The sequence below is a fragment of the Histomonas meleagridis genome (assembly GCF_020186115.1).
Source record: "Histomonas meleagridis strain 2922-C6/04-10x chromosome Unknown contig_30, whole genome shotgun sequence".
NCBI classification, from domain to species: domain Eukaryota; phylum Parabasalia; order Tritrichomonadida; family Dientamoebidae; genus Histomonas; species Histomonas meleagridis.
This window is the reverse complement of record NW_027150858.1, coordinates 315,412-342,434: the sequence shown is the minus strand read 5'-3', so window position 1 is coordinate 342,434 and position 27,023 is coordinate 315,412. Positions and strand designations below refer to the sequence as shown.

At 31.0% G+C, this 27,023-nt stretch overlaps 12 protein-coding genes across 12 annotated transcripts; 6 read left to right on the top strand and 6 right to left on the bottom strand.

Annotated features, from left to right (window-relative positions):
- GO595_004880 (transcription factor IIIB 90 kDa subunit-like) lies at window positions 1-1,230 on the bottom strand (the record flags this gene model as incomplete). The annotated part of the gene is made up of 1 exon (XM_067918060.1): window positions 1-1,230. One exon carries the CDS (start codon window positions 1,228-1,230, stop codon window positions 1-3), a length of 1,230 nt encoding a protein of 409 aa, XP_067774898.1.
- A 1,175-nt stretch (window positions 1,231-2,405) lies between these two features.
- GO595_004879 (uncharacterized protein) lies at window positions 2,406-2,798 on the top strand (the record flags this gene model as incomplete). Its single annotated transcript, XM_067918059.1, has 1 exon — window positions 2,406-2,798. The coding sequence occupies one exon, from the start codon at window positions 2,406-2,408 to the stop codon at window positions 2,796-2,798; it is 393 nt and encodes a 130-aa protein (XP_067774897.1).
- Window positions 2,799-3,421: 623 nt separating this feature from the next.
- GO595_004878 (YSIRK-type signal peptide-containing protein) lies at window positions 3,422-4,024 on the bottom strand (the record flags this gene model as incomplete). The annotated part of the gene is made up of 1 exon (XM_067918058.1): window positions 3,422-4,024. The coding sequence occupies one exon, from the start codon at window positions 4,022-4,024 to the stop codon at window positions 3,422-3,424; it is 603 nt and encodes a 200-aa protein (XP_067774896.1).
- Window positions 4,025-7,146: 3,122 nt separating this feature from the next.
- GO595_004877 (two component transcriptional regulator) lies at window positions 7,147-7,380 on the top strand (the record flags this gene model as incomplete). Its single annotated transcript, XM_067918057.1, has 1 exon — window positions 7,147-7,380. The coding sequence occupies one exon, from the start codon at window positions 7,147-7,149 to the stop codon at window positions 7,378-7,380; it is 234 nt and encodes a 77-aa protein (XP_067774895.1).
- Window positions 7,381-7,868: 488 nt separating this feature from the next.
- GO595_004876 (Myb-like DNA-binding domain containing protein) lies at window positions 7,869-8,909 on the bottom strand (the record flags this gene model as incomplete). The annotated part of the gene is made up of 1 exon (XM_067918056.1): window positions 7,869-8,909. The coding sequence occupies one exon, from the start codon at window positions 8,907-8,909 to the stop codon at window positions 7,869-7,871; it is 1,041 nt and encodes a 346-aa protein (XP_067774894.1).
- Window positions 8,910-10,608: 1,699 nt separating this feature from the next.
- GO595_004875 (TKL family protein kinase) lies at window positions 10,609-12,903 on the top strand (the record flags this gene model as incomplete). Its single annotated transcript, XM_067918055.1, has 1 exon — window positions 10,609-12,903. The coding sequence occupies one exon, from the start codon at window positions 10,609-10,611 to the stop codon at window positions 12,901-12,903; it is 2,295 nt and encodes a 764-aa protein (XP_067774893.1).
- A 2,950-nt stretch (window positions 12,904-15,853) lies between these two features.
- GO595_004874 (DNA topoisomerase I-related protein) lies at window positions 15,854-16,255 on the bottom strand (the record flags this gene model as incomplete). The annotated part of the gene is made up of 1 exon (XM_067918053.1): window positions 15,854-16,255. One exon carries the CDS (start codon window positions 16,253-16,255, stop codon window positions 15,854-15,856), a length of 402 nt encoding a protein of 133 aa, XP_067774892.1.
- Window positions 16,256-17,138: 883 nt separating this feature from the next.
- On the top strand, window positions 17,139-17,534 carry GO595_004873 (DNA topoisomerase I-related protein; the record flags this gene model as incomplete). The annotated part of the gene is made up of 1 exon (XM_067918052.1): window positions 17,139-17,534. One exon carries the CDS (start codon window positions 17,139-17,141, stop codon window positions 17,532-17,534), a length of 396 nt encoding a protein of 131 aa, XP_067774891.1.
- Window positions 17,535-18,857: 1,323 nt separating this feature from the next.
- On the bottom strand, window positions 18,858-19,808 carry GO595_004872 (phosphatidylinositol 3,4,5-trisphosphate 3-phosphatase and dual-specificity protein phosphatase PTEN; the record flags this gene model as incomplete). The annotated part of the gene is made up of 1 exon (XM_067918051.1): window positions 18,858-19,808. The coding sequence occupies one exon, from the start codon at window positions 19,806-19,808 to the stop codon at window positions 18,858-18,860; it is 951 nt and encodes a 316-aa protein (XP_067774890.1).
- A 2,661-nt stretch (window positions 19,809-22,469) lies between these two features.
- GO595_004871 (carbohydrate-binding protein CenC) lies at window positions 22,470-23,612 on the top strand (the record flags this gene model as incomplete). The annotated part of the gene is made up of 1 exon (XM_067918050.1): window positions 22,470-23,612. The coding sequence occupies one exon, from the start codon at window positions 22,470-22,472 to the stop codon at window positions 23,610-23,612; it is 1,143 nt and encodes a 380-aa protein (XP_067774889.1).
- A 605-nt stretch (window positions 23,613-24,217) lies between these two features.
- GO595_004870 (metallophosphoesterase domain-containing protein 1) lies at window positions 24,218-24,970 on the top strand (the record flags this gene model as incomplete). The annotated part of the gene is made up of 1 exon (XM_067918049.1): window positions 24,218-24,970. The coding sequence occupies one exon, from the start codon at window positions 24,218-24,220 to the stop codon at window positions 24,968-24,970; it is 753 nt and encodes a 250-aa protein (XP_067774888.1).
- Window positions 24,971-25,232: 262 nt separating this feature from the next.
- Window positions 25,233-26,144, bottom strand: GO595_004869 (protein FAM49B; the record flags this gene model as incomplete). Its single annotated transcript, XM_067918048.1, has 1 exon — window positions 25,233-26,144. One exon carries the CDS (start codon window positions 26,142-26,144, stop codon window positions 25,233-25,235), a length of 912 nt encoding a protein of 303 aa, XP_067774887.1.
- Between the last annotated feature and the right edge of the window lie 879 nt (window positions 26,145-27,023).

Here is a 27,023-nt window from a genome sequence, read left to right as displayed (position 1 = left end):
TTAATAAAAATCATCTATTTCGCCTGGATCACTTTGTAAAACGTCATCATCATGATATACTTCTTCACCTTCTTCTATTTCGAATGATTTTTCCTTTTGATCGAATTTATCTTCATCGATCAATTGTTCCTTCTTTTTATTTCTTCTCGGCTTTGGTTCTTTAGGCGGCTGATTTAACTTTGATTTATACATAGTATAAAACAAAGCAGATCTTTTCTCTGCTTCTTCTGTTGACAAAATCAAATCATCGACATCATCCAATTCTTCATCATCAAAATTGCCATCCAACAATTCTTCTTTCTTTGGCGCCTTTAATTTCTCACTAATTTCATTCAACTTCTTATTAATTAACATCGCAGGAGGTAATTCGTGTGTTTCTTCTTGAAGCAAATCTTGGTTTTCTCGGAGCTCATTGATACTAGATTTGGCCAAATTCGTCCTCGAGATTTCATTTAACCTTTTGGTGATAGTTGCATTACACACACGCGCGCATTTTAAGATTGTTTCCTTTGTGAGATCGACTTTATGGATTCGTGCTGCGATCATTATCGCAGCACCACATACGCCCGCAGGTTTACGCCCTGTTTGGATCCAATCTCTGTCTAATCTTCGGATTACTTTGATTGCTGTTTCTTTGATATCGCTTGAAAGTCGACCGAATTTCAATTCATCGGCAAATCGATCGATGTATAAAGTTGGGTCGATAACTGGCATAAGCTCGTTTACGCATGTCGAAAGTCGTAAAGCTGTTGCCGCTAATTCGAATATTCCGCAATTAACATGATCGGCAACATCGACTAATAAATAGCCGGTGGAACGCTTTTGGCGGATTGCGACATATACACATGCAGCGGCGACGATTTCGATTGTTCTGCCGCGAATAAATCTTTCATGTAATGCCTTCTTAAAAATCCGTTCTGCGAGCTCGCAGACGTCGGGCTGATTTGCAAGACGTGGGAGCTGATCGCAAATGGATTGGATACGCGCTTTGCCTTCTATTGAACTTTGAGTTGATATGAACGAATTTGACTTTTGTGACGCTGATGCAACAAATTGCCCATTACGCGATGTGGTACCGTTGCTGAGTTCTGTGAAATCGACTTCGTTGATTAAGACGGATTGCTGAATGATGGAACCGCATGAAGTACATACCATGCAACCACGGGATGTATCCTCAATAATGGTACCAATCGCACCGCAAGCTTCGCATTTTTGGGCTCTACGTGACATCTGAAAATTTTGATTTTGGTTTTTTAATCGAACGGACCATAGTCAATTTATCTTTGCAAAATTTCCGATGTCGTTTTGGTCAATAAAATATTGAATGATAATTAAATGCTTTAAATTCGTTGGCGGGAAAAACGAGAGACATTTGATGTGAAATATGCAAAATGACAAAATTCTTTTTCAAAATCACCAAAATTTACTTCTGGTGAAGGACAATGTAAATATTCCAACAAGTTAAAAGTGATTACAAAATTAAAAGGTGGTTATTGTATATACAAAATTATAAAAAATTGAAGAAATTTAATTACTCCAATTTTTGATGTCTCAATTGCACACACAAAAAAAAGAAACAGTTTCATAAAAAATATTTAATAGTTAAAAACATTACTTAATCTTATATTAGCAAAAATTTAGATTTATTAACTTCATTTCAATTTTTTCTTCTTCTTAAAAATTTCAAACAAATATCTTTTGTTTATAAAAAGCAGTGTTTATTAAGAAAATTTATCGAAAATCTTAATTTGAAAATTACTTTAAAGATAAATTCTGCGTGTTAGATCAATTTAATCTTGTTCAGAGAGATCTTAACCTCACCACCAAGTTGCTGAACGAGAGGAAAATCTCATCATCACAAAACATACATTTTTTTCCTTTGTACTTCTAATATGAAATTAAGAAGCTTCGTTTGGTCATCAATAACCGTTAAATTAGGGCACTCCAAATATTCTATGATTTACAAATAACATGTTAACTTTCGTTATTCAAACTAAAAAATCATTTTTCTAAAAGGTTTTCACAATATTTACAAGTGAAAATAATAAAAACAAACTTGTGTTTTATGAAAATATCGAAAATAAAAGCATGATTTTTTTTCTTGAATTTTCAAAAAAATAATTTCACTTTACAATTCCGTATTTCCCATCAACACACGGAAGCATTACTACTTCATCATTAATTTGATGTAAATTAATCATCTAAATCAAATGCTAATATTTATTAATTAATCAAAATTTTTTCATAATCAAACTATCAAACAACAAATCGAATCTCCTTTGGCCACACCTCGCTATCTTCTTTCTAACCTTCACTTTTAATCAGTATGTGAGCTGTTTTTTTAGTTAATTTTTTTTGAAATAAAATTTGTGTTTAATTCAAATTTTGTGTACTTCACTTCACAAATGGGAAAATTTGCAAACCCAAGAGTCGCCATTAAATACATCTGCATTTATTCACCAGACGGAACACTTAAGCACCGCTACGAGCTCAACGAAAAAGGCCGTCCGGTTAATTCTTTAACAAGTCAAAATTTTCATACACCGGCATCAAAGCCTATAATTTCTGAGCCTCCTCAACCTGCTATTGCTTCGCAAAGTATGCTTGCAAGCTCAAAGCCAATTTCATTTGAAGATGAGTTGATGAAAATTGAAAATTTCGAAATTCCACAGAAAGAAGAAACAATCCTTCCATATGATAATCAAATCCCAGAATTCTTTTCGGAGTTAAGTTTTTCGGACCCATTAGGACTTGAAATTGAAGCCGAGTTCTCAAACTTGTTTTCGGAGTTTACTTAAACCCCAATTTTTAATTAAAAAAGTTATCGTTTCGGAAATAATCTTTTCAATTTTCAATTTTTGAATAGGAATTAATTCGTATTGAATAGCGCCCATTTTGAAGCACACGAATTTTTGGCAAGCGCTGCAAACATGAAATTACAAACTGTAATTGATCATCCTGAAAAGTACTTGCAAGTTCTATAATATGGTCAATAATTTGTGTACTTGTAGTGAAATTGTTGGCATCAAAACGCCGGCATAATTAGATTTTCATTAAAATTAGGAGAGTTTCGTAGCTCGAAACTGTGATATCAACAGGAATCTGAACTTCCTCGAAATCTTCACAACAAAATCCATTTGATTACATAAAATACGTTATCTCAAATAAACGTTCATTTAATGCAAACAAAATTTTTTTTTTTAACTCAAACAAACATATTCTTAAGATATAATAGGCAGCTCCTTGACCTTATTCAACCTAATGCCAGATTAATGATGATTTATGATATATAGAAGTATTGTTTATTTTACATAATTAATTGTACAATTAATTACTTCGTTAAAAAGAAGTTTACAATAAAAAAAGGAACTCTTACATTCAAAATATTGAATAAAAAACGTGAATAGTGAGGAGGTTTTATTTAATGACCCCAGCCCCAACCAGCAGAATTGTAGATTTCTCTGCCGCTTGTGTCAGTGACATAGAAGTGACCATTTCCGTGAACGATGACACATCCTGACTTCTTAGTGCGTCCATAATGGTTAGCGATACGTTGAGAGAGATCTTGTGAACCGATTAAAACATATGCATCCCAACGGACGTAGTTGTTGTTCCTGGCCCATGTGAAAGCAGCATCGACTTCACCAATTGTGTTGAGTCCACCAACCCAGCAGCAGGCGCAGAAGAGGCAACCCCATTGACGAACTGAGGAGTGGCTTGATTGGCGTTGTAAGTATGGAAGGCTTGGAGATGGACTGCCACCACCACCAACTGTGATATATTGAGCTCCGTTTGTATCAATTGCGCAGCAATAGCGACGGTTTCCTGATCCACCAATGTATGAAATCCATGTGCGGCCTTCGTTAGAGTAGATGCTATCATAGGTAACAGATTGACCAGCACTGTATTGTGCAACAACAGCTGATGATGTTGATGGGGAAGCACGAACATTGACTGTTGTGGTGAATGTTGCCCTTCCAGAGCTTGGGATTGAGCAAGCAAAGGTTGCAAGTAAAGCAAGCATTTTAATGTTGGCAAACTGACAATTGTTTCAATAATCGTTCAAAATTTGAATGTTACAGTCAATTGAACTAAACTATGAAAGAATTTTTGAGTGCTAATGATACGACTCTGTCAATTTCTAAACGGTCGCTAAAAGTCAATGCCTCTCAATTTTATGATTATTACAAGGCACGTTCAAATATGTTATAACATATTATTAAAAAGTTGATTTTCACTGAAAAAGTTAGTAGTGGTAGTTGGAGGACGTTATATATTTGACACCTATCGTGCATGTAAATCAAGAATAATACATTTTTTTCAGCCATATTACTGTATTGTGATATGTCTCGATTTATTTGATTTGATTTTTCTCTTTAATGTTATAAGTTAACTGTTTTCATATGTTTGTGTTGATTCATGTTTTGCGTTTGGATTTATAAATCAAATCAATATTATTTTGATTTTTTTTTAATTTTTAAATATATAAAAAAATTGTTTATAGTAGTATAATTATTTATACATAAGCTATTCAATGTATTGTTTTGGTGATCTCAAAGTATTCACTACTAAACATAGAAGATGGAATCAATTATAATTATAAAAGTATTACCAACCAGAAAATACTTTTAACTAGCTATGCATACATTTGCTCTTAAACTTTGTCCATTTTGTTATGCAAATATGTGATCAAGGTTAACGTGTTTTAACTTATTTCTATTTTTCTATTTTAATTCATAATTGAGACGCATTGTAAACATAATTTTTGAGACATCATTTTCTTTTCAGTAAATATGATTATTATAAAAACACCAGAATATCATTTGGTTGATTTTTGTTCTTCAAAAAATCAGTAGCACTTTTGAATGTAAACCCAATTGAATTGCACGATAAGAAATTTTGGTATATTGTAAACTAGTCAAAATACATTAACCGTCATTCTTCGTTCAAATGAAAACCGTCCAATCAACACCATTGCGACATGAATGATGATAATATATCATACAAATGTAAAAGGTCAACCATTATAAGAGCGTTTTTGGTGTTACTTTACTTTGGAGGATTGGTTTGGTCACTTGCTTTATCAATAATGTTGCTCTACGAACAAACATATTTTTATTCATATGATAGTGATGATTACCATAGTTTAGACTTGGATTATTTCCCGGTTACCTTATTAAGCACCGTACCAATTGAATTATTCTTTGCATCATTAACTTTCATATTTTTATGCTGCAACTGCTGCAGTAAAAGAATAGCCATCAAAGTATTCGTATGGCTCACTGCATTCTTTAGTCTAGGTCCGATCATTGCACTACTTATTTTTGTGTTTGATGGATCAGTTGACAAATGTTACGAATTGGTTCCATATTTCTCACCCACTGAAAAGCTTAGTAACGGATGCTTCAATGCTAATGCAATGAGTTCAGCCATATTGTCATATTATATTTTAACCCATTTTGTATTATTGGTATATTTAATAAATACAGACTATGGTGTACCAGAAGAAGAAGAACCAACACAACCACTCGATAATACTGTACAATTATATGAACAAAGTACTCCGCAATCAACAAATTACAATCAATTTTACTAAATGATCATAATTCTAGTAACGAATTTATGCTTTTTAACTTTTTTATGGTTTGATATGAATATTTATTAATATAGTAATGTGAGTGGTACTTGAAGATAACATTCGAAAGAAAATGAGAAGTAAACCAAACAAAGCTAAAATTTAAATGAAGATAAGAATTCAGTCCTTATGAGAAAGAGCGCTCAATTATAGGTATATATGACATTCGTTGTGATGATTTCCTTTTGATCATTTTGTAAATTTTTGTGTTTTGTAATGCATCTTAAAGATGATTTTACTTTGTTTACTAGGACACAGTCATCAAATAAAAATTTCATCAAGAAACACTTCTTTTACAAATATCATTATCGCCAATATTACATTTTTAACTCTTTTTATCCACATAATTCACTCCGAAATATTTTAATCATTCTAAATTTGATATGGATTATTTTCATAAAAATGAATGAAATATATCATTTATGTGGAATTGAATTGCATAAAATAGTCCTTCAATGAATGAATTATTTCGAGATTTGTTTACTTAAAGTATATGTAACGAAATAATATTTGCACTCACCTCATTGATTTTTTTGAGTTTCCTCAATTTTAATATTTCCTTCGAGTACATTATTGTACTTTTATTCTTGATAAATATGTATTATCTTTTAAAAATTTACAAGAAACAGGTTTGCTTTTAATCTTGAAATATAAAAATATATTTAATAACAGCAGTATATAATCCAATCGCCAGTAGGATATTATTTTTAGAAATATTGAAATCCAATTCCAGAATTTTTTTCATTGTTTAAAAAATTTTATTAGCTGTTCTTCGTTAACCAGAATGTTGATATACTTTAACAATATACTTTTGCTTTATAGTTATTTTAATTCATATTTTGAGCATTTGCTATTGCAATTGATTTAAACTATTTGTCTTTCAACATCTTTTTCTTTAAAGATCAGATCCCAACTAAATCTATCAGTAGTTGGTTATTTCCAACAGGAATGAACGTTGGTACACTCAATCTATATGAAAATATTTGAAAAATTTACAAACTTTCATTATATGTGTTTTAAAGTGAATGTTGAATTATTCCAAATGGTTACATATATTGGTAAATTTTTCATTACTAACGATACGAATGTGAACATTCAGCTCTTCAAAAATTATTGCATATTACAAAAAATATACCTCTTTACAAAAGAAAATTTAAACATAAAATTTCCATAAAATTTCCCCTATCTAATATTTAAATTTGTGAGTTGTTCCAAAAATAAAGTTTCAAAATCACAAAGAAAACAAAATCCAAATTTTTATTATCTTATCAACATATCCATACAAGTTTTGACACTATTTTCAGTTTCAAAATCAGAGGCTTATAAATAAACAAACATTTTCTCAAGAGAAGTCTATGGATTTTTTTACTACGATCACGAAATTTTTTTATGGGTTGGCATTTATTTGAATTTTTTGAGTTTAATGGCAGAAATTTTAAAACAAATAGAAAAAAATGCCTTTCTTCTCAATTTTCTCCTGAAAAAATTGACAATAAAAAATCACTTCACTTATGTCTGTATCAGTTTGCCAAGGTTGTGCATCAAAGTGTGCAGTTTGTGGTGCTTCAGGTGCTTCACATAATGGTGTAAAAGCATGCAAGGATTGCCGTAATTCAAGAAAACTTGGGATGAAATGTCCAGTTTGTGGAAAGACAAGAGGAAACTCAACAATGGGAAGACTTTGCAGCCGTTGCTCTAGCAAGCACAAGGTTAACTGCTGCGATTTTTGCGGTAGCAAAGTCTAGTTTACTTAGTAAACGATAATCTACATCATCTTTCTTAAGCAAAGATTTTTGTCTGTTTTGTATCAAGATATGTTCTACGATGAATGAAATATTATACTTCAAACATTGTAGGTTAGAACCTAAATATAAAAGATGTCATCAATGTGAGATGTTTTATTCGAGGATGATTTATCATCTAGTAGTGCCGGAGATGAAAATAATAATATGAATAATATGAATAATCCAAATATATGAATCAAGAAATAAAATGGTGAGATAATCCAGTTTTTGAATATAAATACGATGATTCTTAATTCATTCAACTCTATCGTCGCAAAACTTTAATTAACTGAAAAATGGGACAACATCAAAAACTATTTGAATCATTTGCAATGAAAACATGTCTTTAAATCACCTTGGGCCAAAGTATACAAAAACATAAAAATCAGAAAAACATTTCCTTTTACTAATTATTTGTAGATTTGCGACAACACAATATTTTTATCTTATTACCACATCTGCATCGAAAAAGAGTCGAACTCTTTAGAGAATTCATCAAAATCGCTATTTTGTTCGAATGGATTATTCGTATTCAAATCTTCGAAAAATGAAGGCGTTAATTTTGGTGGCTGAGGCACAGAATGATCGTCTGAATTGAAGCTTCCCAACACATTCGGGCTGAATGCTTGCTGGAAGTCAATAGCAGCTTGCGAATTTGTTCTTCTCTTTTGTGGGAGATTTTTTGCTTGTAATGTGTAAGGAGATATTGGGCTGTACTGTTGTGGTTGCGGGGCACTCTGAAGTTGGAAAGATGGTTGTGATTTTGTTAACGGTGCATTTCCGAGATTGAAACCAATACCCAAATTACTGCCAAGAGATTGTTGGCTGCGATTTGGTGGCGCTGGGATTGACCGCTGTTGGCGTTCTGGAATGAGTTCTGCAATTTCTTTTGATATTTTTCCATCTCGTTGCATTTGCAAAAAGTGATATCTGCATTGAACGTCACTTCTATGAACCATTAAAGATGCAATAGAGGTCCACCCGCGATTTTGATTATTTTTGATTAGATTTATCAATTTTTCTTCTTCTTCATCCGTCCATTGATCCTTAGAGATTTTAGGATCGAGACATCGACACCATCTCTGTGAACATTGGGCTCTTGTTCTGCCATTTCCAATAAATTTGGCAATAGAAGCCCAATTTTCAACACCGAATTTGTGAATGCCTGCGAGAAGGCGAATGTCTTCTATCTGTGACCATGGTCTTGTTTTCTTGCGAAGAGAAGAAATTGGATCAAAACATAAAGGTGTATTTGAGCTTAGTGGAGTATCAGGAGTATTTAAGATTGTCTCAATTCTTTCTAGTGGTTGTGAAGATCCAGTGTACCTTCGGACAACTTCATTAACTTCCTCCCTTGAAATAGAGTTTGATAAGAATTTATTAAAAACGTTAGTTATTTCTTCTCTCGCTTCTGGATTGTCGAGTATATGGGGCGCGACTTGCTTTACATATGATAATGCAATATCGAGAAGCGGTGAAGAATTTTCCATTGGGGCTTGGGTGTGAGAAACGACCTTTTTGATATTCAGGTTTATCGTTCATTCTGCAATTAAACAAAACAGGATTATTTCGACACTTTGAAATTATTAAGAGAAATAATTGCAAAATCATAATTAACATACAATGTTTAATTTTATTTCGAGAAAGTATTGTCTTATTCTACGAATTCTTTGAGATATTTATATTATCAAACCGAATTCCAGGGAAGACGTTGAAATTGAAAAAGTTTCATGAAACGAAATGAATTTATGTCTCGACACGAAAATCTCAATTATAAGTTTTTTTATTTATAGTTAACGAAATAAAATAACATTAAAAGATACACGGCAGTTTTAAAATTGAAGATATATAGAGAAAAATTAATTTTTTCCGAAGATACTTTCATATTATTTTTTCTATGGCTCACGATATTTCAGTGGTGTCAGAAAAATTTGTTGTTGAAATTAAAAACGTTCTGCCTTTAAAAAGTGCGTTGAAAGCGGTTAACATTCAGGAAAGAAAATAAAAAAATGAACGCCAAACAATTAAGAGAGAGAAAATAAATATATAATACAGCAAATTTACAGTCACTACTGTCCATGTTCCAATTTTGATAGGAAGGACACCATTGATAATCAATTTTTTTTTATGATTTATAAAAACCGAAATCAGAAATAATTTAAATATAAGTTCGTCTTACTTTTGAAATTGTGAATTCTTTTTTGCTCAGCTTTTCCATAGATTTCATTTTAATGAATAAAACAAGCTAATTAGCATAAAAAAATCTCATACCACTCAAGTTCATAATTGTTTCATAAGAAAAAAAAATTGATTTAAAATTTTATTTTTTAAATGAACTTTGAATCAAACATTGATTTTTGAGATCCTTGTCATGATTTCTCAGTTCTTTCGAGCAATTTCGTTTCGATAATGTTTTCTTTTACTTTTTGAATGCGCGTTGATCGGCATAATGCACGTTAACTTTTTTTTTTGATTGAAATATCTCAATCATGGAAGAAGACAATTTCATAATTCCGATGGAGTTTCATTACTTATATATATTTCTTCATAAATACTGTGTTTTTAAATATAAAAATTCATTGATTTGATTTTTTTCTCACTTATCTGATTAAGAAATCTAGGTTCGGGTATAGCCAGTTCTATTGGAAAATTCCATTTTGCTAAAAAACATTTCCTTGTATAAATCTGAATTTTTGCTCGCCAGCTCTAATTGAGAAATTAATCAAATCGATTTTGAATATAAATACGATAAAAACCGTACACAAAAGTGAAACTAACATGAAATTTTGTGATTCATCCGAGAAGTTAATAAGATAAGTATATTGTCCCTTTTTGGTTTATATTGTATTCCTTATGAGAAAAGATTATTCTTGAACAATATTTTTTGTAATATTGTTTCGCTAATAACAGGTCAACCAGAAGGTGAAGCTTACCTCAAAAAGTTGAATGACCCCATTTATCAGATCACTTTTTGTCAAAATAAATAATTCAAAAAGTGGGTTTTCAAGCTCCCACCGTTCAAATTAAATCTCCATCACTATAAACATCAGAATTTTTGAATGAATATAAAAAAATAAGCGCTGCATGAACTTGAGTTGGACTTACCAAGATTGTTCCAATGAGCTACAAAATATGGCACGTGACCTTGAAATGCTAGTGTCCAACGCAATCGCACACAAAAAAAAGTTTATGTATGCAGCATCTCAATTTCGCGCTTTTTCAAATGCCTTTACTGAACGCTTTGCAAACGTGAAGAAATCCATAACCCAAAATGAATTGCTTGCTATGAAAAAATTTAATGATCTAACAAATCGTTATAAGCCTCTTATCAGTCAAAACATGGCTCATTGTTGGGCTCACACAGCAGTAAATAATTCATCAACAAACACTGCTTCAGAAATGTGTGAAATCACGCAAAAATTACATGAAGCTGCACAGATAATTGATCCTGAAGATTCACAAATTTTTGATGCTGGTAATCCTAACTGGCTTCAATTCCACTTGCTCGACTTGCATGCTGTTGAAATATCATTTCAAGCTTATCTCAAAAAGCATGGGAAAGACATTGGATCTAAAGCATATCAAGCAATCAACTCAAGACTTTTAAGCATTCAAAACTTCTGTAAGGAATATCAAAATGAGCAAGTCAATCCAACCACGTCCCGAATTTTTTCACCAATTCCAATCAATTATTCCACATGGATTATTGATCCCAATGATCTCGAAGAAAAGAAAATCATTGGTAGTGGAGTTTCTGCCAATGTTTATTTTGGTATTATTAAATCAACCAAACAAAAAGTTGCCATCAAGAAACTGAAATATGCTAAATTAACAGGACTTCGATTCCGTGGTTACCAACGAGAAATCACTGTCCTTGCCACGGCTGTTCATCCTACTCTTCTCAAATTTTTTGGTGCAACTGAATATCCTCCATATCGAATTGTCACCGAATGGATGTCAGGAGGTAATCTTTATCATGAACTCCACAACTACCACAAGCTCAATAACACCGACTTATCCATTTGTGCATTCGACATCGCCAGAGGGATGAATTTCCTCCACTCCAAGCAAATAGTTCACCGCGACTTGAAATCTCTTAACGTTCTCCTTGACGATCAAAAGCATGCCAAAATATGCGACTTTGGATTTTCTCGAAAACTCGAGAAAAAGGCAATAATGACGAAAAATGTTGGCACACCTCATTGGATGGCACCTGAGCTCCTCGATTCAAATGAATCTTATGATTCAAAAGTTGATGTTTATTCATATGGAATAGTTCTTTGGGAAATTCTTACCCATCAAACACCATACCATGGAATGGAACCTCAAGAAATTATCAATCAAGTAGCTCATAATGATATCAGACCTAAACTTGTTGATACTGATTGCGATCCAGGTCTCTTCAACCTTATTAGATCTTGTTGGGACCGTAACCCAACAGTACGTCCAACATTTGAAGACATTCTTAAGCTCTTTAAATCCGGAGAAGTATATTATCCAGGAACAGATATGAAAATATTTATGAATTACATAGAAGTCTCCCTTTCTGAGGATGCCAAAGAAACACATGAGATTGATGAGTTTATTAACCGTAATAATTTCGAAGATTCTTCACTTGATGAGTTTGTCAACATTATCTATAATGAGACCATTCCACATGAACACATCCAAAAGTGTTGGAACTTCCTTGAAACGCACTCGTCTCTTGATTCCACATTAGTATCTAAAGGATATTCGGCATTTCTTAAAACATCTAAAGCGCGTGAGGCGTCATCAAAACTTCGGCATATGACGTCAGTTCCACGAGAAGTTATATTACAATTTCTTCAATTAATACCTACAGGTAATGATCTTATTGATACTGATTTAATAGTTTCTGCATGTCGTAACAACGAATCTGAAGAAGCCCTTATATGTGCGTTCAAAAGTATTCAAGCTCAATTAGCTTTAGAAATCTTGTCTCGTACAAATGTCAAGCCGGAGTACGTTAGTGCGGTTACTGCACGTTGTATTCTATCGTTAACCGTCGAAGATGATTCAATTTCTGTATCGGCGCTTCGATGTTTAATTGGGATGAAACAAACTCGTAACATAGCCACAAGCATTCTTATTAGGGGATTACAATCTAATAATGAACAGCTAAGGTTTGCTATCTATGCAGCAATCGCACAAATGGCAGAAGAAGGTACAGATCTATCACAAAGAGTTATCGAAACATTAATCGAGGCAACTTCAAGGGATAACTTGGCTGCCAGCACAATACGCGTTGTGTGCACGAGGGAAAAGCTTGCGAAAAAGGTTTTGGAGAAGTGGCAGCACCAAATCGGTGATGCGTCATTTGATGCAGTGATTGCTGCTCTGGAAAGTGCAAAAGAACACAAAGAATTGAGAAGGTTATGGAAAGTGGCATATAATCAAATTAATTGTCGAGCACCGAAAATGTATCAAAAAAGAATTATTGAACTAGAAAAAGGAACTGATTGAATAAAATAATTTTTATTTGTAAAATTTTTTTTTTTAAGGAAAATTTCATTATTTAATGTGCGCCATTAAAAATGAATTGTTATGATCGATGTTTCCGATACGTGAAAAATAAGTTGAGGCTTTCGTTGTCATGAATATAGTAGAAATTTGGAAATGTTAAAAAAAAATTTCATTGGCAGTTATGTGTTCAATTTTCTATCGTAAATATAACCATTGACGCCAAACGATAGATTTTTTCTGAAGATAACGATCATTTGTGAACAGAATCAAGAATGCTTGAGCCTGTTCACCAAAATTAAGCTTCAAACCATATCCTGCTGAGATGGAATCACTTTTTATACTCATACTCTCGTCCCTATAATACAATTAGTTTAACATGCTACTTATAAGGATTAAATTAGTTTGCCATTTCGAGAGCTTAATACTGAAATTAAAATAAATAATTACTTGGCTTATAAAATAGTGAGAAAAATGAATTATGAAATCATTTGCTTTTTGCATTCTTTATAGCACCTGAAATATAATATTAATTCTTATTTTGGCTTGAAATCATTTCTTCAAAAAATTGACCAAACCTTCAATGTATTATTGAATTTAAGCAGATTTCATTTTTTCCTTATGAAATTTTACAAGCATTATATTATATACTTCACGAGTCATTACCTTCAAAGTGATCGTAAAGGAGGTTTCGACATTTTTTTTGTTATTTTTGTGAAGTGATTTGACCGTTATGATAAAATTAAGTATCTCTGTTTGAATTATATGTCTTTTCTTTCCTCAGTTCCAAACAGATCGAAAGAATTTCAAAACCAACTTGAGCTTAGTAGTCTAACTGAGGAAGAATATCAAAACTTAACAAAACCTTTTAAATACACTCCGTTTAAATACATATATCAATTTTTTTGTTTTATATTGTTCTTAGGACCAATTAGGCTTGTTTTTAACATGCTAATTTTTACTTTTACTTCATCTGTTCTTATACTAATTAGATTATTCATCAAAGTTTTTCAACTTCCAAGCAACACATGGCAACAACTCTGTTATTCCATTGCTCGCCTCGGCACACGATGTTTGCTATTTGGGTTTGGAATTTTCTACATAAAAACTGATGGTTATTTTGATGATCCATCACGTTTTACGATATCAAATCATGTTAGTATTCTTGACATTTTTATTCTTTTCATATACCATGACTTTACATTTGTTCTTAATGCACAGTTGCGCAAAATTCGTCTTCTTAAAGTCTTACTTGAACCCTTTAATCCGATTTACATTTCCAAGAAAAGTCAACAAAATCGCATCAAACTCATATGTAATGCGGCTGATGATAACCTACGTCCACCAATCCTATTGTTCCCTGAAGGACACTTTAGTAATGGCTGCGGCGACGTTCTTATGAAGTTTAGCAAAGATGCATTTGTTACTCCGTATAAAATTCAGCCGATTACAATTGTTTACACAATGTTTGGCGTTCCACACGGAATAAATACGTATGCGTATAGAAGAAGCGAAAGTTTGATTTCTTACGCTTGGAGATTATTGTCAATGCCGCCATCGTTTGTAACACTCAAATTTTTACCGTCAATATCTATGGACAGAGATGGCAAATCAGATATAAAAACATTCGTAAGAAACGCACAGATGATAATGGGCAATCAAATCGGCATAAAATGTGTGGATTGGAATGAGGAAAAAAAGAAAAAGTAAAGTTTTGAAAAGTGGAAAATTGCGGAAAATCCAATTGAATTTGATGTTTAATGATGAAATAAAAATCGTAATTTAAATTACTATTTTTTTTATATGTTTTATGCAAAAATAAATATAAAACAATGTGCTTTATATGTTTTTTTGATTTACATACAATACGTTTTATATATAAATTTATTTTGTTATGTTGGATTTTTTGTGAATTAATTCATATCTTCTTGTTTTCATTATTAAATTAAAAATTAAAGGTATTAAGTCTAATAATAGTTGAAATTATGTTGATCTTTAAAATAAAATATTCAATTCATATGCTCCATGTCAAGATATTTAACTTTAAGGAACAATTTTTTTAATATCATTATATGTTTTTAACTTATAACTCATTCAATAATTCTTTAAATCTTTCATTAATAAGGCAATGATATTCAAAAAGAAAATAAATTGATTTCAGTTTTCTTAATATGATTTTTTTTAAAACCAAAACTTTAAAGTTTTTTTTAATTCACATGAAAGTGGAAACATATAAGATTGTTCTTATTGGATCCTCTGGTGTTGGAAAAACAGCAATTGCTCAACGTTTTGTTGATAATTATTTTGGAAATGATTTTCAAAGTACTGTTGGAGTTGAATTTAAAACCACAACAATTGATATTGGAGAAGAAACAATTAGATTAAGTATATGGGATACTGCAGGACAAGAACGATATCGCTCGATATCAAAAGCATATTTTCGAAATGCAGTTGGTGGTGTTCTGGTATTTGCAATTGACAATGAACAATCATTCAATGATCTTGAACAATGGGTTAATGATTTTTATTCACTTGCTTCTCCAAATGCAGTTGTTTTTTTAATTGGAAATAAAATTGATATGAATGAAAAACGACAAATAACAGAAAATGATGCATTAGGATTTGCAAATAGACATAATATTATGTATTTAGAAACATCAGCCAAAGAATCTATTAATGTTGATGAAGCATTTGTTCGATTGACCACAAAAATTCATCAGAAAGTTATTCAAGGGGATATTACAATGACTTCAAATATCCTCCCAGTTGATATAAAAGGAAAGAAATCTTTTATAAAAAGAAACGAAGAATTAAATGATGATTGTTGTTAAAAGAAAAACTAAATGATCATGATCATGATGTCAGGTGAAAACATGAACCAGGATAAACAAAATGGAAAAACAAATAATAATAATAAAGGGATGACATTTATAACTTATTTAGAAAACCAAAGTTAATTTCCTTGTAAAGGCGCTGTAATTTCATCTCCGAAATCATCAAAAAATGGATCATCAGTGTTTTCGAGTGTTTCATGTGCCCAAATAGGTAAACGATTAAAGTTGTTCAAAGAAATTTTCGTCGTTTTGATTTTTTTCTTACTTTTGGTTTTAGCACTCGGTTTATCTTCTTTCTTTTTTTTACTTTCTTTCTTCTCTTTCTTTTCTTTGTTTTTCTTGTCTTCTTTGTTCTTTTTTTCTTCTTTCTTTTTATCTTCTTTGGCTTTCTTCTCAAGTTCTTTATTTTTCTTTTCTTCTTTCTTCTTTTCTTCTTTGGCTCGTTTCTCTTCTTCCTTCAATCGTTTCTCTTCTTCCTTCTTCTTCTTTTCTTCTTCCTTTTTCTCTTTCTTCGAGCTCATCTATTTGTGAAACCGCTGGAAATAATTGAATTTTCAATAACATTCAAAAACTTTTGTCATTTCACAAGGATATAAACCGTTAAAAATCGGTTTTTACTGTGTAATGATTTGGAGAATATCTTTTGATCTAAGAAACGTTTCTGATAAATAGTAAGTTACATCATTCCTTGTATGTATCTTATTTATTATAAAGTATATTAAATTAATCGTGTAAAACATCAATTTAAGAATTTATTTGTTTTAAAAAAGTTTTCTTTTCTCATTAAATCTTAAAGCTAAGTTATAACTTGTTTTGATTTTTTACCAATATATTTTTATTTTTTGAATTAAAGGAAATATAAAAATTGTGAAATTACTGTTGAAATAGGAATATATTAAACTAATATAATATTTTTGCATATCCTGAATTACAATCTTAATGTAAGTTTATGATTAATTTTGATAATAAATTAATATAATGATACACACAAGTTATTCAATTAGGGGTGTGAATTTTTATCTATTATTTGAACTAAATAATAAAATATTTATGTTTCTTTGCTTTCTTTTTTTCTATATCACTTATACGTAAATTGAGCTGAATTTAATCGTACCGATAGAATCATATTATCAACACTCGAATTTTCGTCTCTTTGATCGATGTGTTTTATTATATAAATAAGTAACCTATAATTAATAATATATCAAATATAAAAACTGTGAACAATTTTCGAACCGACATGTAGAATAATAACTTTCAATTTTTTCATGACCACTGGTTGATAAGAATTTAATTGGAACCGAAGAACGTTAAAATTATTAATTTATTACGGAACGGTTTTAGATCAATTTTCAAAGAATTTCAGTGTCAATTTTGAATTATTTCCAGCGGTTTCACAAATAGATGAGCTCGAAGAAAGAGAAAAAGGAAGAAGAAAAGAAGAAGAAGGAAGAAGAGAAACGATTGAAGGAAGAAGAGAAACGAGCCAAAGAAGAAAAGAAGAAAGAAGAAAAGAAAAATAAAGAACTTGAGAAGAAAGCCAAAGAAGATAAAAAGAAAGAAGAAAAAAAGAACAAAGAAGACAAGAAAAACAAAGAAAAGAAAGAGAAGAAAGAAAGTAAAAAAAAGAAAGAAGATAAACCGAGTGCTAAAACCAAAAGTAAGAAAAATCAAAACGACGAAATTTTGAACAACTTTAATCGTTTACCTATTTGGGCACATGAAACACTCGAAAACACTGATGATCCATTTTTTGATGATTTCGGAGATGAAATTACAGCGCCTTTACAAGGAAATTAACTTTGGTTTTCTAAATAAGTTATAAATGTCATCCCTTTATTATTATTATTTGTTTTTCCATTTTGTTTATCCTGGTTCATACGAATTATTTTTTTTTATGTCAACTGACTTATCTATGAAATATAATTTTTATTTACTATTTTAATGTATTCATTTAAAAACACTGGAAAAATTTCACAAAGAAAACAGAGAGAAATATTAACAATTTCTTTTTTAATAATGTGGTTATATTATTTAATATTTAAATATGCTTCTTATCTTGAATTTTTCCAATCCACACATTTTGAAAACATGCTTTCTTTTTTTTATAAAGTATCACAGTTATAATTATGATTAATATTGCAAAGAAAAAGAAATGTAATAAATAAACGTCTTGCACTTTTATTTACACAGAATTCCAACGTACAGATGATACATTACGCACAAATCGTATTCCCTTTACGTGTTATTACATTCATTTCTATTTATATTTTGACAAACGTTATATACTATAATAGAGATTTGTATGCAAGAGAAGAAACTATTTCATTTTATAATAAACTTCAACATACTTCAACAAATATTCCAATGAATTTTATTAACTATATGATAAATAATACTAGCCAATCTGGTAGGTTCCGCGAAATTCGCCAAAGCATTTTAGCTTGGGGAATAACGGCTGATGTATTCATAGCATTTTTATTTTTGTTCATAATTCTTGGATTTCTCACACCAAAAGCTCACACACCGTTGCTGATATCTATTCTTCACTTTGTTGGAATTATTCTGCTATATGTATATATCATTTATATAAGATCAAGCGCATTTATTATCTCAGCAGTCGTTTTTGGAATCATTATCCCATTTGTAATTGAGTTATGGAATATTTTTGGAATATTTGTTTTCAAAAAAAATTTTTATTTTTCATCTCAATTCAAAATGTGATTTTATCAAATTTATTTTTTGCACAAAAAGAGTATATTTGCAGACTTAGGATATGTTCAATATTGTAAAATGAGTTTAAAATAAATATTTTGTTGTTTAATTGTTTTCAATGTTGTTTAAAATGGAAGTAAAAAGAAACATAAAATAGATTTCCCGGACCTTTTGGATAATAAATTTTTTTGTATGAGGTTAAAAAAAAACATAAAGTGATTCCTTAAATAAAAATATCTCTTTGATACAAACAAACTCCTCTTGTAAAGCAGGTGATTAAATAGAGAATTTCATGGTGTTCTTCATATCTATACATAAAGAGATACTTCATTACAGTAAAAAATAATTTTCGATAAATATTGACAAATCATTGGGGAAAAAAATACAAATAAATTTAATATCGCTTTATTAATGATGAGCAAATACTTCCATTGTGAATTCGTCAGAAAAATCTTTATCTTTTGATGCCTTATCAATATCTGATCGATGGAAAAGTTCATCATCTTTGATATATTCTGAGTTAAACCACATGTAACAACAAGGCTTTCCACTTTTCATGGCAGAAATCCTGAAATCTCCTTTGATTGGTTCGATCAATCCATCGACATCAAATTCGATAACATTCCCTTCTTTCGACTTTAGAGGACCATCATGGCTCTTACCGCTTGTATTAACAATGTAGCTGTTATCCATTTTACGAAATTCAATGGACGAAATTTTGGAAAAATATTTTTGAGGAACATTTGTAAACCTAACTTTTGTAACACAACACTCTCGTGGGGAGAATGGGACATCCCTTGGAACCCCACTTTTAAGGTATTGATCATAATAATAAATATATCTGATCTGTGATGGAATTGTAACGCCTTTTCCGTCAAGAGTTCGCCTCTCGCCATAGAACTTAAGAGCTTCTTGAGGATTATCAAACTGACCCATATGAAGCATAAGAGCACAAATCATTACTCCTGTTCTGCCTTTACCAGCTTTGCAATGAACAGCAACAAGGTGTTGCTCATTTTGCGCTAGCCAATCAGAAGCATGGTTACAAAATTGACGGAGCATATCGAAGTTTGGAGGATTATGATCTTCAAAAGGATAAGTTTCAACGCGACAATCAAAGCATTCTGGATCATAACTTCTTTCACTGCAAAGGTTGTAAACCATATAGTTTTCGCCATGCTTTTCATCAAGAAATTCTTTGACATCGGTAAAGCTATTTCGATATATTGATTCAATGCCTTGAGCAGGATAACCCATAGCAATGATTCGACTACCTATGTATGAGAGGTCAAGGTCAAAGTGTCCTTCCTTTGTTCTCCTTTTCTTTTTAGATACTTGACCTTTCACCCAATTTAGCATGCTTTCTAGAAACCGTTTAACCACTTTTTCTTAAATGAAATTTGAATGGAATTTGTTGTTACTATTTTTAATGAATGGTTTACATATTAATGATAACCAATTCAATTCCTTCGAAAAAGTCATCAAAAAATCGTGCTAATCTTTGTCAGAAAACTCTAATGCCCACAATTCCCCAAGAACATCTTTTTCCAAGTAAATTTACATAAGCTTGTTCTTGATTAAATCGTAAGTCTTTTAATTTATTCTTTAACATATCTATAATTAAATTCTCTTTTCATGTATTTATTTTTTAAATTTTTTAATTCAGCCATATCGCTCATCATTCCTTGAATATTATCTTTATTAAAGTTTTCTTATCATTTAAAACTAATTCCAATGGGGTCAAAGAAGTTAAAAGATATTTTGTTTTGAATCACCCGGAAAAGCAACAGTTTCAACAATTAATCAAATTCACTAAATTTATTATATAAAATGAAAGTGTTAATAAATCTTCAAAATGAAAATTTTGAATAAAATAAAATAAATTACACTCTTGTTAAAGAAAATTTATCTTTAATATATTTTACATATTTCCTTTTGATTTTTCTTCGTTGCTTTTTGATCTTGAGCTTCATGGATTGGAGCTTCTCTTTTTTCAACTATTAATCTTCCAAGCTCAATAAACATTTCTTCGACATTCGTGTTATTCATTGCTGAAGTCTCAATAAAATGTCCTCCTAATTTTTTCGCAAGAGCTTTTCCTTCTTTTTGGCTGATGACTCGAGTCATCTTGTCAAGATCGATTTTATTCCCACAAATGAAAAATGGTGCATCTTTTTCCCGAATAAAACTATACCAGAATTTAACATCATTAAATGATTTACGATCATCAATGGAATAAATAATAACAAAACCATTTGCTTTCCGAATCGATGATAAACGGAATACAGAAAAATCGTCAGCACCTGCTGTGTCAAGAATGCTAAAATGAAAATCTTTACCATCAATTGCAATCGTGCGAGTGAAAAAATCTTCGAAAGTTGGATCATAATCTGCTACAAACAAATTTTGCGTAAATTGAATTGTTATTGCTGATTTCCCTGAGGCATAATTTCCCAGAACAACTATGGGTAATTCATACATTAAATAACATGTGAATTCTCTTTTGTCAAAAAATGCTTGAAGTGAAATGTTAAGTGAAAAATATCCAAACAAAATCGTTAATGTAGACTTATCAAAAAGTGTAAAATCCGATGGGCATCATTGGGCAAAAAAAGTCGCCAGATAATCTAAAATATTTTAAAGGAACACAAGAAGAATTTCAAAATTTCGTAAAAAGTCTTTCAGGAATTTCACTAATCTTGATTTCATCACCAAAAATCTGTCCTTGCAAAGAACTTGAAATCAACGTTTCCGAACTTGCACGCCAATTTCCAAAAGTAACAATCATTAAAATTGATGTTTTTGAGAACGTTGAAATGATTGATTCTACATTTAAAGTTGAAGGTCTTCCATTTCTTCAACTTTTAGAAGTCAAAAATTGCGAAACAAAGCTTCTTTGCGAATGTTTAGTTCCTTCTATTGAAGGTCTTAAAGAACTTCTTTCTGAATACACACAGTAAATCTTTTTTTTGTTTCAAATTTTAAAAAGCTAAATATTTTCTATTATTATTTATTAAATTTATTTGTTCTTTTGTTTAGTGTTATTTGATTGTATTTTATTTATTCCAAAAAGAGTTTGAAAACGAAGAAAAATTTAATTTTGGTTTATTTTTTTAAGTGCAAATTTAACGTTTCATATATTTAGCACAACGCGCTTCTTTCTTAGTAAGCATATTAACATATTTGGTTGATATAACTTTGTGATTTAACTTATTTCTTGATTACAAAGATGTGGATATTTTAACACAAACTTTGAAAAGGTGTGTCTTTGTTGTTACTTATAAAGATTTAATCTTTATTTTTAGATTGGTTCTTGTGTTTTGTCTTGGAAATGGAACTAATTTTTGGGGTACCCCGAAAACGTTAATATCATAACTTACTTCTTGATATCAGCATGAGTGATGAAAAGAAAGAAAAAATAATTGATCATAGTAAAGTTCATTCAAACTATGAGGACATAGGAAATAGAGAAATAAGAAAAAGGAATATGGAAAGAATATTATCATTAGCTTTTCAAAAAAAACAATCTTATGAAAAAAATTCTTGGAGTAGGATTTCTATATTTCTAAAAAACAATATCTTACAGGTGATTGCATTGTTTATTGCTATTATTGGTTTTGCTTTAATATTATTTATTGAGATTCAAGAAAGAAATCATGGATCACATGCTCAAAAAGAAAACCAGCAGCTCAAGAACCAAAAAAACAAGCACAGCCATAAACGCCCCAGCACAAAAAATTATCAGAAAATTATCAAGAAACTCCAGAAAGATGTAAATAAACGAAAAAAGGAGATTAAAATGCAAAATGTTAGAGATAATCACAACCAAGTCAAGAAAAAAATCGAAAATTCAAAAACATACAACGAACTATAAAACCTATCATTCACCCATACTAAAACAAGTTTCACCTCCTACAGCAAGGATAATTAAACATTACTAATGTTGAGATAGAAAGGAATTTTTGTCGAACGTTCTTTTTTCATTGAAAAATATTTCAAAGCTTTACAAATGTAATTTTTATGCAGCCCCCAAAGTATTGGAGATACGAATCTCATTATCAAGGAAGACGAAGGGGTGGTCATAACACTTCCAATGGTGGTATTTTTGTCCTTGACTTTTCAGAACTTGATGATTCAAGATTTCTCGGTGAAGTTAATGGTTTGATTCCTGGGAAACGCTATAGTGCCACAGTTCATGCTGTTGGTACTGATATTGTTCCCCAATATCCAAATGGCGTTGGTGCTAATATTTGTGTATTTGGAACATGGGATCATTCCACAGAATTCAACAACGGAGTGAACAGTTTTGAAGGTGATCTAACAGTTGATTTTAGAGCCAAAGACACCAAAGTTACAATTGGTCTTCGTCTTGGATATTGGGGATGTGAAGCCAAAGGTAAAGTAATTTTTTCCAATTTCAAGATCCAAGAATCAGACAAATTTATTACATTTGGTGAAGGCATTATTCGGTTTGAAATCACAATTGATGATCTTCAAGAAATTGATCCATTTGAAGATAAAATCGAACTTTTCTTAAATCGCATGTCGAATGTTTATAAAACAATGGGTCAACTATACGGGAAATATCCTTTTAATGGAGAAACCATATATTATGAAACACGTGAAAACATTGGTGCATATGCAATTGCAGGAAATCCAATTTTTTGGAACAATCAATGTTGCATTGATTATTTTGTTAATCATGTTTATACTGATGCATGCTTTGGTACAATACATGAGATGGGGCATGACTTTGACCAAACAGCATTAGGGGAACTCAATCATGAAATGATGGCAAATTTTGCCCTTTGTTATGCTGTCGAACGTTTAAACCTACCGATACATTTTGATAACGAGTTAACGGTCGGCAGGGGGCTCCAGGACGGTTTCTATCGTCGCTCATATGAGCGAAGTATAATGATCGGGAAATATCATCATGATGGATTATTATATTGCATTCTAAGAATTAAAGATAATATTGGATGGTCTGCATTTGAAGAAGTCATGAGAAGATTAATTAAAAATCCGCCACCAAAATTTAATCATCCATCGCAAATATTAAATTGTTGGATGTCAATGCTAAGCGAACTCGTACATTTTGATGTAAGAACATTCTTTCCACAGAACGAATATCAGTTTTTAATGCAACAAGAACATTACTAAATTTTATTCTTTACATAATTTTGGATCATTCATCAAATACTCTTTCATGAACTTGAGCATCAGCGGCAAATTTCGACGCCGAAGCTGACTATGTGAAATTGTAAATGGCACATTGTCATCTTCGGAGACTACGGTCCATTCTAATCTTTCATTTCTTTTTTTGAAACCAATAATTCGAGTGATTATTGGTTCCTTCTTAAACATAGTGCGAGGTTCAACTGGAACGGTAGAGGATATTAATGGATTAAGTGAGTAAAGGATTTCACCTTCATTTAGTTGAATGGTTTCTGAAATTGATGGAGTAGATTTGTTAATAGTAAGATTAGGTTGAGTTGCATTCGTTTTGGTTTTGGTAAATAGATGTGCATTAAATTCTGATTTTTGTTCACCAAAATTTTGTATTGCATTACTTGGAATCCAATCCCATTTATGACTTCTTCCATTTTCTAAGGTTAGAAATAAAGCATACTTGTAAATCTGCAATAGTAAAATATTTGATTATTCATTATCTGAGAAGAAGCTATTTCTGTAACTGTTAAAGCTTCCATTTTTAAACGTCATCATTCAATGCTTTATATAAAACTGGCCAATTTATCATTTTTGGAATGTGGAAACCAAAAGTTGTTGATCCAACTCAACAAAAACCTGATGGAGCAATACGTTTACTTTGCTTATCAGACACCCATGGAATGCATGAACAAATACCACAAGAACAGTTATTTAAATGTGATATTTTAATATTTGCAGGTGACTTCTCAAATCTTGGGAATCCTAAAGAAGTTGCTTCATTTGTAAAATGGATTGATGCATTAGGGATCAAAAATAATATTGTAATTGCAGGTAATTCAGATTTACCATTTGAAACTAAGAAACTTGAACATTTCAGAAACATTTACCAATCATATTCAAAAACTAATATACCGATAGAGGATGTTAAAAATTATGTTTTAGATGATAAAAACATCACTTATTTAGAACACAATTCTTGTGTAATTGATGGAATAAAAATATTCGGTTCTCCATATCAGCCTGAATTCAAAGATCTGGCTTTCAATATGTATGGTAATGATGCTGTTAGTCGTTGGTCTGATGTTCCAAATGACGCTGACATAATTATCACACATGGTCCTCCAAAAGAAATCGGAGATACAACAAGCACAGGTTTCCATGCAGGTTGTCCTGAACTTAGAAAAGCTATTGAAAAAGCAAAACCTGCACTTTGCATTTTTGGACATATTCATGAAGCTCACTCAATCCAGACAATAGGTGAAACCCTCTACTGCAATGTTTCTATTCTTGATGGGAAGAATCATGTTGCAAACAAGCCAACATACATAGACATGATTAGAATAAATTAAAATAAAAATTAAAGGTTTATTGTAAAAGTGCTCATTTTATGGAAATCCGAAATTTTTAAAATGTTTATTGATCGGCTTTTTATGAATATGTTTTCATTCAAATTTTGAAAGCAGCCGATGAAGAATTTTTGTGAATTTTTTATCGGCATTTCAGGACATTTGATGTGAAAAATTTACAAAATCCACTACCTTTACTTCAATCGCACATAGATTTTCATTTTGAAACAAACTCTAGCGATTCACGTTTGACCCATGGCTTTTATTAATTCAGCAAATCCTTAACAGCTTTGAGTGTTGTTTCATCGTTGAAATGTTTTGTTGTATACTTTAAGTTATTGATCAATGATTGCTGTTTTGGTTGATATTCGACTACAACACGTACGTCTTCGACAATGTGGACTGGTGATTTAGGTCCAAATATTCCAGATGGGTGAATATTATCCAATGCCATGATAAAGAAGGTTACACCTTTGACGCAAAGAAGGTCGTTATCCTCGTTTGTCTGCTTTCTAGCTATAGCAGCATACATATCAGCAAATCCTGCGTATAAAATTATTATCTTTGAAAAGAGTTCTTGATTACTAGCATTATCTTTTGGATACTGAAGGAGCTTAGAAAAGAAAGGATTAGAGTTAGCAAAGAACATTGATAGGTCAGATGATTTTTCGGATAAACTTTCATATTGATTGTAGTCTGGACGTCTTGAGGAACGTCTAAAGTATGAGACATCACCAAGAAGCTTTGGAAGCATAAGTTTGATTTCATCAAGTTTTAGTACAATAGAAATAAACTCGGATATAATCTTCACTAAATGTTGATATTTGGTAAATAGATCTGAAGTAGGTTCTTCTCTTCCAACAAAAAAGGACATAATCCTTTTGAAAAAGTCAAGGCAAGTGTTAGAGAAGTCGAAAATTTCACATTGAAAACGAACCAAAGGAACCACTGCTTGAAATGCAGCTTCTTGAGCTTCTGGGGTTGCTTTTGAAATTGCGTTCACTATCTGCTCATTTGCGTCGTGATAATCTCCAAATCTTCTAATTAAGTCAGGTGCCTTACTTGATATCATTTCTTGGTAAGAATTCATCAGTTCCTCCTCTTCGCTGTCCGTAGCAACAAGATCGTCGAGATCGATTGGGTAATCAAGATAAACAGCAGAACCACAACAACCCATTTTTGGGCAGGCCTCACAAAAAGTCCCTATCGTAGTTAGCCTGTCAATTTATAATCTACGCAAACAATTTGTAGGGGAAAATTTGAATGCTGTAAAACAACGATAAGAAAACGAAAGTTCAAATTTTTTCATTGTGAACATGCGGTTTGTTAAAAAGCTTTTTGAAATTTCAATGACTTTACCGAAGTAAATTGGAAACTTTATAGACACCAAAGAAGGAGGTTACCCATGAAATTATGAGAAATGGTGAAATAAAAAAACTTCAAGTGATATAACAACAAATAAATTTTGTTTTTAATCATTAATTGAATAATTAATTTATGAAAGATCTTCATTTATTAATCAAGAATTTACATGTAAATGATGATCATCTAATTGTGTAGTATTTTTGGATTAAATAAGTATTTTAAATATTTACTAGTAAATTGTTCTAAACTAAAAAATATGGTTCAATATGTAATTACATGTAAACTAAAAAACCAAAAAAACAGTTGCTAAAGATGCACATGAATTGGCAAGTAAATTTCATAAAAATGTTTTTTTAATATGTTTATAAAATAAAACAAGAGTCAAAAAAATTATGTTAGCTTCAGCGGTTGTCACCATGCTGTCAATTAAATCACTGTATAGTTAAAAATTGAATCATGTTGGAACTTTTTCATTTGATCAAATATGTAATATCATAAATTTAATTCAATTACAAATATTTTACATTTAAAATTAAAATATCTACAAAAATTTCTTAAAAAACAAATGAGTTTAGTTTATGCTTCGCTTACTTACACCAAAATTCATACAGATATTTAAAAAAACTCAAGATAATAAATTTTTACAAGAAAATGACGTTTACAGTTCATGAAATTTAGATTACTTAATCAA